This window comes from Typha latifolia, chromosome 14 (genome assembly GCF_019914945.1).
Source record: "Typha latifolia isolate L0001 chromosome 14, TyphaL0001v2, whole genome shotgun sequence".
In the NCBI taxonomy this organism is placed as follows: domain Eukaryota; kingdom Viridiplantae; phylum Streptophyta; class Magnoliopsida; order Poales; family Typhaceae; genus Typha; species Typha latifolia.
Genome location: NC_133099.1, coordinates 4620219 through 4631990, shown reverse-complemented (window position 1 = coordinate 4631990; position 11772 = coordinate 4620219). Strand labels below are relative to the sequence as shown.

At 37.2% G+C, this 11772-nt stretch overlaps 1 protein-coding gene across 2 annotated transcripts; it reads left to right on the top strand.

The window, feature by feature from the left end:
- Window positions 1-6419: 6419 nt before the first annotated feature.
- LOC140800709 (probable calcium-binding protein CML7) lies at window positions 6420-10715 on the top strand. 2 transcript variants are annotated; one of them, XM_073155501.1, is made up of 2 exons: window positions 6420-6947; window positions 10394-10715. In XM_073155501.1, exon 1 carries the CDS (start codon window positions 6477-6479, stop codon window positions 6918-6920), a length of 444 nt encoding a protein of 147 aa, XP_073011602.1. In that variant the 5' UTR covers window positions 6420-6476; the 3' UTR covers window positions 6921-6947; window positions 10394-10715. The 2 variants fall into 2 exon arrangements, with proteins under 2 accessions (XP_073011602.1, XP_073011603.1); XM_073155502.1 differs by lacking the exon at window positions 10394-10715 and adding an exon at window positions 9360-9856.
- Window positions 10716-11772: the final 1057 nt, after the last annotated feature.

The window sequence follows — 11772 nt, the reverse complement described above, 5'->3', positions numbered from 1 at the left end:
TTGTGTTTGCAATCATCTTTTTCACGCTTTATTTTCCGCATATTATTATTGAGAGTGTATAATAGATCTCATCTTCTAATGTGAACCGGGTCAGATCGGATCACATCAAGGAGAGATTGGGCTCAATAGATTGATTCTAGTTATCTTATTTGCTTATTTAGTGTAGTTAGAAGGTTAGGATTCTATTTAATTAGCTAAATCCAACTTTGCATAGTTTTGGGAAAATATTCATAGAATAATTTTTAGATGTCCGAATAATATCAAACTAGCTGGATAAGATCACAACCTTCAAATCTACAACTTTAGTATTCACGACTTCTCCATATTAGGAATCTATCTATGACGAAATGAAGGATTAATTCGAGAAAGATAAAGAAGGCAGATTTAGTTAGTTAGCTAGCTTTATCTTGTTGTTTGAATTTCAAATAAATTGAATAATCCGCATGTGGAATCGATCCGCTATGGATTTTTACTCCTATAAATAGGAGTGGATATATATTGATAATTATAGAATGGAATTGAATTGAGAGAAATCTGAGTTTAGCAACTTATTATTTTCGTCCTTATCTTTTTACATTAGCCATTCGATTATCTTTATCTTCATAGAAGTAGATCTTAACCGTAGATCTCTTTCAAGCATCCAAACCTTAGCTACCTCCTACCTCCAGCAGCCGTCCGCCACCCTCGACCACTTGCCACAACGTTAGAAATTGCCGTTCTGCCCTCTCTGACCTATCTTCACTATTTTATTTTTATCTTTTCATTCCGACCTCCGATTTAGGTGAAACTAGAGCCATTAGGACCCTATCTCACGAGGCTACCTCCACTAAATTTTCATAATTATTCTACGGACGGATCATTCCAGATTAGGTCTGTAACATCTTCTAGGATGTTTCTTATATTTTTTAATTGGTATAAAAGCATATCTAAGTATTCAAATAAGTTTTAGTTTTTCAAAATGGATGTCATAACATAGAATATCAAATAGATTGTGGTGTCTTAATTTCATATAGATAGGGCTGTCAAAAACAGCGAGCAGCTTGGGCTCGGCTTAGTTGAGGCTTGGTCTTAGCTCAAATCTAGGCTCAAAATTAATTTCGAGATGAGATTGAGTCGAACTCGACTCACGCAAGGAAAATCCAATCCAACTAAAGCCAAAAAAATCCTTAACCCTAAATCCCTTCTCAATCTTTCATTTCTAATCTTTCCTAAGATCCTTTAGTCTTCATTCTCTTCCGTCGGCCTCCTCCTTGCAAGGCTCTTGAAACAGAGAATCCGTATGTAACCCATGGTGCGGACAAAGCCGACCTCGATCACGTTAACGAGTGGGAGGAGATTAAGCGAGGATGGAGAGTGAGAGCTTCATGCACTCTTCCTGACCTTTCTTAATAATGCCTCCCTCTTTTGGATCAACCATGGCTAGTCTTCTTTAGTGCCTTTATGGGACTATGATTGTTATGTTATGAGTCTGAGTCGATGAGTTTTATGGAAGGAGGGGTTTAGGTTAAGCCAAATGAGTATGAGTCGTAACAAGAGTTAGAGATGCAACCTTTGAATTTATTGCCAAATTTTGTATTCATAGAGCTGAGGGTAGTTTGAGTTATTAAGGCTCTATTAATTAAGTCTAGCTTAATTTTGTACTATGTTCTCCACCGTTACCACCTCCTTCTCCAAGCCTCCTCATCCATCAGTTTCTTCAAGCTTGCCCGATTGACCTCCTCCTCCTCCTCAAAAACCCTAAGTTGCCTCCTCCTCCATTGTTTCGCTTGACCTCGCCTAAGGCTCAAGCTTGGCTTGAGCTAGGCTTGGACTTAGCTCGAATTGAGCTGAGTAGAGCCAAGACAAAAGATTCGGCTCAAAAATTATTTCTAGTCGAGCTTGAGTAGAAATAGGCTTAACTAGTTTACACCCTACATATAGAGCAAACAGTCAATGCTTTTCATTGATAAAACTATTGTCGAAATAACAAGGATAAAGCCCATAGATCTGATCTCCTTTTGCTTTGAATCATGGTGTGTTTGGTTATCTTTAACAAATGAAAATATGAAGTAGTAGGTCTAAACCAACAATTATTATCACAACAATTTTTGAATTGATAATAAACTTCTAGAGGCATTAGAACAATAAAGCACATCATTTAAATAAAATTTGGACAAAGAGGTTTGTAAAATAGAAGAATAAGTATTCTCAATTTTATAGACCCGAACTATTGTCATCAACGACCATCCTGTGGCCTTGATAAAAATGTTGGAGGGACAAATTTTCCAAATCAGAAGTTATATGATTGTTGGCTCTGCTATCTGCATACCATGGTTATTCTTCATGCATAGTATTAGCTTGAGCAATACCGATAGCTAATTGTGAAAGGAGGTTGTTTTCTCTAATAGGAATAGTCCATCGTGTGATAATATAGAAATCATAATATATATGCACATGCATGATATAGATGCAATGATGCCATAAGATAAGACATTGCATTCTTTTATTACTTATAGATTATAAAAATTTCACTTGTCTTATATCACTTTCTAGACAATAGGTTGTAATTGCACCACGGGATCATCATCACATGATACGGAGTTCACCTCAATAGGAAAACAATAAATAATGAGCGCCACATTCCTATCACTAAATAACTAAATAATCCTACCAACGTTCGCTATAGGCTTGGGTAGGTCTACTAGAGAATTCTTTGCTTTTAATAGTTGAGTAGGGGCTAGCATAGCTATACCAAGACGTGTTATTAAATATAATTAAAATAATTTATCTCAAATTATTGTTTATATTATTATTATCAATTTATAATAAATCATATAGTTCACATTTAATTAATCAGATTCTTTAAATTGGGCAATTTGCTTCATACACTGTTTCTATAATGATCTGTATCAATTCTCTGTTAGGAGTAACTAATACAGATACACCCTGACCACTAACTCCATTGTTAAAATTAATTTAACTAAAATCATAATTGATCATGCTAAACTCCATTTCGAGCTAATCCCTATTTAATAGCAATTAGTAACAGTACTCTCAGGTTATAGTATAAATTATTAAAATTAATTTATAATAATTATTATAATTAACCAAGCCATCTTCTAAAAATAATTAATAGCTAGAGTTCAAGTTTGACATAATTAATTAAATAAAATGATTAAAGCAAATAAGAATAGATTAGGAAATAATTAACCCATTTGGGTTAGCCCAAAGCCCAAGCAATGGGCTGTGTTGCAACCAACCCAAAACCATAATATAAACCCATCAACACTAGGCCCAAGCCCAAACTTAACAAAAAAAATCATTTGGATTGGGCCGTAGTCTAACCCACACAACACATGGGTTGGACTGTAACCCAATCCCCAAACAACATGGGCTGGGCTGTAGCCCAACCCACCACCAACCTAGGTTAGGCCACACATAACCTAGCCCACCACATGCTTGGTTGGTTGGCAGCCCAACCCAGCCAATAAATTTGGTTGGACTACAATCTAACCCACCAACAATATGGGTTGAGCCACAGCCTAATCTATCCCCACCTTGGGTTGGGCTGCACGCAACCCAAGCCCTACAAGGGTTGGGTCGTAGCCCACCTGCAAGCAACCCAAGCCCCACAAGGGTTGGGTCGTAGCCCACCCGCAAGCAACCCAAGGATGGGCTTAGCCTAGCCAACTCCTATCCCCACCTCCTCAACCTAGCCTAAACGAGGAGGGGGAAGGGGCTGCCGGTAGCTAGGCCAACACGTCGATCGACACCTAGTCTCAAAGATAAGCACCCACAATGTCGACTAATTGATAGAGAGGCCAATGACCACTCACAACCCACCAAACCACCTGCCGATGGAGTTAGGGAGCTACCGATGGTATCGACCGCGGGTAGTCCTAATCAAACCTACCAAAACCTTCCCCTCAGCAAGCCGAAGCCAGCCAAAAGGAAGCCCACCTGCTAGGGTAGCCAAGCCAGCGATGGAGGTGGTTGAAATTCCACCCAAAACCTGATGAGGGGAGGCTACCATGTGTAGCCTCCACCCTAGGCAAGAACAGCCCACTAAAGTCGCCACTGAAAAGAAGAGGATGAGTGGACACTTAACGGACCAACGTGGTAGGGATGAGGCCACTGGCCAGCTAGATTAAATAATAAATTAATTAAACTTACCTAGAGAATGAAGAAACTTCGACGCCTTGATCAGAAAGGTCGGCGAGTCTAGTGGCGGCTCGTGAAATGGGCTAAAGGCCACTAGCAAGGAGAAGGAAGAAGGAAGAAGAAAGAAGAAGAAGGGGGAAGGGGAAAAAAGGAAAGTGGTGCACATGTCGATCATGCGCACGCCCAATTTGTTTTAGGGATGTTACACTTAAAATCGGCTTCAAAGAGAATATGCGAGTTGTGGAAGAAAGTGTCCAAGTGGCCGTGGGCATTGCCAAGCTTAGTTAGTAAGATTAGAGCAGAGCTCACTTGACAAATTGATGAAACAGTTGCTAAAACACCTAACTTTAAGGAGCTACAAAATAAGGCCACTCTCCTTGAGAGGGCTATTGCACTTGGAGGATCACCCACAAGGGATGCACCTAGATTGCACATCCCTAAAACTCATACTTTTAGAGGCGTGCGCAGTGCCAAGAAAGTTAAAAACTTCCTATGGAACATGGAGCACTACATCAAAACCACACGGCTTGCAGACGAAGATGAGAAAGTCCAAACAATGACCATATATTTCATCAATGATGTTATACTACAGTGGCATCAATGGGCTACAAAGATTGATAATGGTCTTTGTCGAATTGACTCTTGGGAGGACTTGGAGTGCAAGATTAAGGAACAATTCTTCCTTGAATGTATAAGTTCTTGGCTTGAAAATACTTGAGAAAGCTAAAACATAGTAGGACTCTTAAAGACTATGCTAAAGAGTTCACCTGCTTGATGCTATCCATCTCAAATATAACAAAGAAGATCACCTATTATATTTCTTCGATGAGTTGCAATAGTGAGTGCTCAGAAAAACTAATAGCCCGAGGTGGTTAATGATCTCAATGCCACTCTGGCCGCTGTTGAGAAGCTCTTGGAGTTGGGGTGCTCATTGACCGGGTCAAGCTTGGCCAAGACAAAATAAGATTAGGCTCGAGCTTGACAAAGTCTGGCCTAGTCCATTACTAAACTAGTATTGGACTGAGTCTAGGTTCAAGTTTTTAGACGCAGTCCAATCTATGCCCATGTTATTGGATAGACCAATTATGAGCGGATGGACATACCATGTCTAATTGAATCTAAATATTTGGAAAGAAATATTTTTGTATGGTAAAAATTTTTCTAAATATCTAGAATTGTGTTTTTTATATGATTCAATTTTTTTTCCATAATTATCTTCAATCTCGACCAAGCTAGTCACAATCAAATTTTGTAACCGTTGCTAATGCTCTATAATGAGCATAGTAATAGAAACATATATTTAACGTTTCAGAAATATATATATATATATATATATTCAAATAATATTTAAAGAATTTATTAAATTTTAATCTAATAAGCATGGGTTAAACAAATATGGGCGGATAGGCTTAAACTCATAAGATGGGCCATTATATGGGTCTTAGTGGATGGGCTCGAGCCTGATAGGGTTAGGACATAGCTTGACCCTGAGCGAATCTAATAGACTTTCAGGCTAAGTTGGGGCGGTCCAAAGTGGGCTTGGGACTAACTATAATTTTATTTTATTAGGTTGGACTCTGAGGCTTTTTGAGCATCACTATCCCGGAGTACGAGACGAGCAGCAACCACTTTGCCAAAGTCGAAGCTATCAAAATTTTGGTCATGACAGGTGAGGGAGATATGGGCACAACATGGAAACTTTAAAAGGACGCAACAGATGTGAGCACAATGAAAACTTTAAAAGGATGCAACAAAGCATTATCATCATATTTTATACTAAATTTACAAAAGAATCATTTGGGCCAAAGCGAAAAAAGATAAAAAAACAAGTGTGTAAAATATGAAACCAATTTGACACACAATAATCAAATCAAATCCCAAACCAATTTTCATCTATAAATTTCAGCAATTTAATAATTCTGACATATGAAGTTTATGGCTAAGAAAAATACATGCAATGGTATAGCATATCAAGTTTGATTTTCAAAAATGTACCAGAGAAAGTCAAACTTGATCAAGCAAGTCAAACAAATGAGGTATATATTTTGACAATCAAGTTAATCCTAGGTGAGTAGCATAAGATAAGTAAAATATAATCATCAGGTACATGCCCCAAAAGAAGTAGTAATAAAAAAATAAAGTTTTTTCTTTTAATAGAAATGATAAGCAAATAAAAGATGGTACACCTCTGTCAAGGAAAATGGATGAAGAGAAGAATCTACTAAAATCCGACCCGTTTCGAACCTATTCACGTTTCCACTTTCCACCCATGCTTGTGCGTTTTGTACAAAAAGAAATTATACCCGAAAGAGAGAGAATAGGGAAAGAGAGAGAGAATGGGGAAGGATCTGACCGACGATCAGATCGCGTCGATGCGCGAGGCTTTCTCCCTCTTCGACACCGACGGCGATGGCCGGATCGCCCCTTCGGAGCTTGGAATCTTGATGCGCTCCCTGGGCGGTAACCCTACCCAGGCGCAGCTGAAGGAGATCGCGGCCACGGAGAACTTGACCGCCCCCTTCGACTTTCCCCGCTTTCTCGAGCTCATGCGCGCCCACCTCCGCCCCGAGCCCTTCGACCGCCCCTTGCGCGACGCCTTCCGCGTCCTCGACAAGGACGCCACCGGCGTAGTCGCCGTCGCCGACCTCCGCCACGTCCTTACCTCCATCGGCGAGAAGCTCGATCCCGCTGAGTTCGACGAATGGATCCGGGAGGTTGATGTCTCGCCCGACGGGACCATAAGATACGAGGAATTCATCCAGCGAATGGTCGCCAAGTGAATTGATCTGATTTGTTGCCCCGCTAAGGTTCGCTTTTTCTTTTCAATTCATGAAGCGAATTGCAATTTGGTGGTTTGGGAGTCGGGATCTGATGTCTTTGGATGGAGATTTGTTCGATTTACTTGTTGTGGTGTAGTATTGGATGTTGTACCTGTGAAGTTCTGGTCTTGCTGATTGTGTTGTGGTCTATGTTGGTTTAAGATTGGCCCATTTGATATTAAAATGGAGACCTTTTTGGCTTATCGCTAGGTTTCACTTTCCTTTTACTTTTTGATAAAGAAGTTGTTACATTTATGATCTGACGTTATTGGAAAGCTAGGAAAAATTGTGTTTCTTATCGATTTAATGTTATTGCCGATGGTTGGACCTATAAATTTTGGATCTTGCTGCGTGTTGTGGTTGATGTTGTTATAATGGTGAAAAATGATCCGCCTGATATTAGAAATAGACACCTTTTGATAATGTGAAAATATATTCATTGTAGAAGTTGAGGATTGATAATTTTGGAACTATTGGATGTGAAAATATCAATTCTATGTGTTGCTATTAGATTCATTTGTGATTTGCTAAAATTTGTTAGAATAATTTTATCTCTTTTGAATTTCATGTGTAGCATACACATCATTTCTTGTATTTTATTTGACAATTTTTATGAGTTAGTCTCATAATTGTAACAAATTTAGTTATTTTTAACAATGAAGTGATACTATAAATTTTTATGTTATAGATCTCTGATTCTAGGAATGCAGAGAAAAATCTAATGATCTTTGTTGCATTATGCATTAGTTTGGGCTTAAGGACAATGATATGCATTTCAAAAGGATAAACCAGCTATTGCAAACATCTTAACTATAAAAGTAATGCAGATAATAAGGTGAAGAAAGGTCCAAGATAAGATGCAAGATAGAATGAAGCATGTCTTTTGAAGAGGAAAGGACCACTTTTGTCTATAGCAAACTAGAGTTTCACTTCATAAAAAGCAACTGAGTGGTTCACATATGCAAGATAAATCTTAGCATTGAACACTTAGAATGGGGATACATTGGACAGAAACCTATGGTGTCCTGAATTGGATTTAAAGATTTTTCATTATGTAGGACGTTTCACCTAGTAAGTTTCTAAGAGCTCTTGTCCATATTTGAGTTCTTCTCAAACTGTGGTTGGTTTTCTTTTTGACAGTTAGGTATGTATCTTCTAATAGAAACCAAGAACAGAGACACTGGACTTAGTTTACCAAAGAAGGCATTTGAAATGTAATATCTTTCTGCCAGTACAAAATTAAACTTTTGTTTACGAAACATAAACCAGCTTCCGTTACGATACATTAGAAGTCAACAAATAAAACACCAGAAAGGAGAAACCATCTCCACTAATGGCCTACAGCTTCCTCCTTCACAATAAGTAAATCCTCCTAAATAGCTGTCCTGGAGAAACCATCTTGGCATTTGTAACAGCATCCTCACCCTGTTGACCTACCCATGATAACCAAGATAATGGAAATGATTGGATACCCCGACAGCTGGACCAAACCTTCCTTGATTTTCCCTCTATTGTTACAAAAGTATGCCTATTTCTTTAATTTTGTACAACCCAAAAGACATGCAGACAAACTAATATCCAATATCTCCTAGGTTTATCCTGAAATTTGAAGAAGAGCGCCAATACCAAATTCTGTTTTGCAGCCAGACATTTTAAGAACAAGTGATGAATAATCTCAGGCTTGCCACAGAAAACACACATGTTTTCCCTAGATCAAATTATCCATGATAAGGATTTTATTGTTAGATACTCACCTTAAGACCTTGGCATTTAACCCCTGTATTTGAAAATATATGGAAGGAATTAACAGTGTGGATTCCTTTCGGAATCAGATCACCACTTCGCCTCATCCTCCCTGTTGTCTCTGGTGGTCTCAGTATCTTGCAAAAACTTCAGCAATTCTATCCTCCTTCCAAAAACTGTCATCCAATATTTCTTCAGAACTTCAAACACCACTCCCTCCCATTCCACATCTGCCACATTAATCTCTTTCCCCGAATCAATATCAGAAACTGAGGATCGTTGAACTAAATTTACGTTGAAAAACAATAGATTTGGATAACATATCTTCCTAATGTTTGAGATGAAAGGATGGACAATCTCTCACACATGTTTTTCACACTTGGGTGTTGGGCTATATTCCGTCTCATCATGCGCTGTTTTGCTGATCTATGTTATCTTTTCTAGTTCTGATTACTTTCTTCCCCGTTCTTCTTAGGACCTTTTAAGACAGATTAGATACAAGCACTTTTTGTTTCCAGTTCTTGGTTTTTTGGTTCATGAGTCACTATCAAAAAGACTTGCATCACTTTGTGCACTGTTAGTATAAACCCTCTCATTATGAACATTTTAAATGTAATGGTGGACTAACCACTCCATATATTGTCTACCATGTAATAGGCAAACACAAGATTTCCACGTTTGAAAAAGATTGCCTCTGGAACATAACAAGAACAAGAAATGTAAAGGAGGTCACATGGAGAGCGTATATAGAGCCTTTGTTCTACTAGTTGCCATCCACATTTGGTGGAGCTTTGCGGCATGTCAAAATTTTGAGGAAGAGGTCATAATTTTATTTAGGTTCCCATTCTTGTTGAAGGTGAGGAAGATAAACAAGGCAGTTACCCTTTCTTTCTTCATGCTATCTGGTGTCCAAATCTAGGTTGTCAATGTTTTTGTTTGTTTTGTAATTTGCACAAAGGTAGAACATCACTCATTGGATTATATGTCATTCTTGACTAACACAATGGAAGTTCGAAACTTTGGTACAACTGAATATTCTGGTAGGTCTACCCTTACATGGGTGTCAGTTCAAGATTGAAATTATAAGGAGGCAATGATGAATGTATCTTATTTTTGCAGTTATACTTACTATAATCATTATATGATTTCCTGTATGCTTGCTTGTTCTAAATGTTATAAATGAACTTGAAGGCATGCAAAGTTTTGGAAGTGGAGTTGCACTATAACAATAAAAAGGATGCTAAAGTACTTGTGGTTCCTTCTCTTTTGATGGTGTTTTGCTTCTATGAAGATTTCATTCTTCTTGAAATTGCATTTATATGCAGCCATTGCTTATACGCCTAAAAAAAACTTTTTAGCTGAAACTACCTAACATGACTTCTATAATAGCATATCAATAGCTATTTAAAATATCCAATTTTCTTTTGATATGCTTCCACAGACGTTCCATAAGTTTCCACATTCTACTTATTTGCCAAGTTCAGCAGATAAATATTTCCCCTCTTTGACAACGAATACTTTGCTTATCTTTGTTTTCTTCATCTTCTGGCAGTATCTCAAATTGTCTTCCAATTTGGATTCCCTTTTTTTTAGAAAGTCATCTTTACCCTATTTCTTTCTTCTCTATTTATATTAACATTAATACATGATACTACTATAAAGAACTTTCTTTTTTTTTTTCTTTTTTGCAGAGAAATACACTTACTTGTGACAAAGGCACTTTGATTATAATAGCAAATAAGTGGTATCTCAATTGGAGACTTTGTACTTTGTATAAGGTAGAAGGTTATTGGTGCAGTTCAGAACAACCTCGCTTAATTGGATTACTTTGAGGATTTGTATGTTGGGATAAAGAGAAGTGAGAACCCTAAAATGCTTCCTGTTTATCTGTTATTAACTATAGAACGATGGTTTAATCCCTATAACGTTCTAGATGCATGTGAAATCTTAGTTTTATGTTTGTTCTTTTTTATTTTTTTGTTGGAGAATAAAGGGTTGGCAATTTTAGATTAATGTTATCGATAAGTTAGTGCTGTTTTGGGAGCACATTTGGCAGGCAAATTCCTGATATTTTATCATAATAGCCTAATCATTTTCAGGCCTAGTATAATACGATTGATTGTGTCTTTTTGAGCATGACAGATTGATATTAGGAGAAAATACATTTTATTCACTTGCAGGGGGAGAATGTAATACACCGTTGCCATTGTTTTAGGAAGAAAACTAGCGGAGAGAGAAAATTTTGGTCTATATAATATAAGAAAAGGAGGAGGGAATTGAACTCGCTTGAGTACTTCTGGAAGTTAGTCCGACAGACTATTAAATTGGACGACAATTTTAATAGCCTTATTTTAGTTATAAGTATATAGATTGATTTGGTACAAAAAATAATTATTTAAAATTAAAGTAATTTTAAGCATAAATATAAAAAATTATATATATATATATGTAAATAATAATATCCTAAAAATGAAGTGGAAAAAGGATGAGAATTTCTTGTGACTACTAACTAATTATAACCCTAAAGTTAGATTGAGCCTAACTCGACCAACAAGAACACAAGGCTACACGATAATTAAACCCGCAAATAATCTCATATGACAAAAGTTAGGCACAAAAAATAGAGATTTTGACTATTTTAAGTTGACCCATAATTTTTTTATATGTCTAATTTATTTTAGAATATAAATACAAGACTGTGTATTTAAATACTGCTGACCCAATCAAAGAGTAGGAGTGAAGGACTTAAGTTCTTCCAATATGAAGCGAAAAGTTGAGAAGCTTCCACCACCATTTACTAAGTAAAGCTAAGTTTTGATTGTGGAGTTTGATAACTCATAAACCATGACGATCCTTAGTCTGCAATCAACCTTCTCAGTTACAAGACAGTGAAAATCTAAGGTGTGTGTTGTCTACCCTATCATAAGAAGGATCTTCACATGCTATCAACCTTGTAAAATATGTCATATGAGATCCAAAATATTGATAAGAAATATGAAGGACTAGCTAAAAGAGCAGAGCTAAGAAGAGTACGCATGTCGCTTATTCAAAGAGTTTAGTTTCCAAAGAG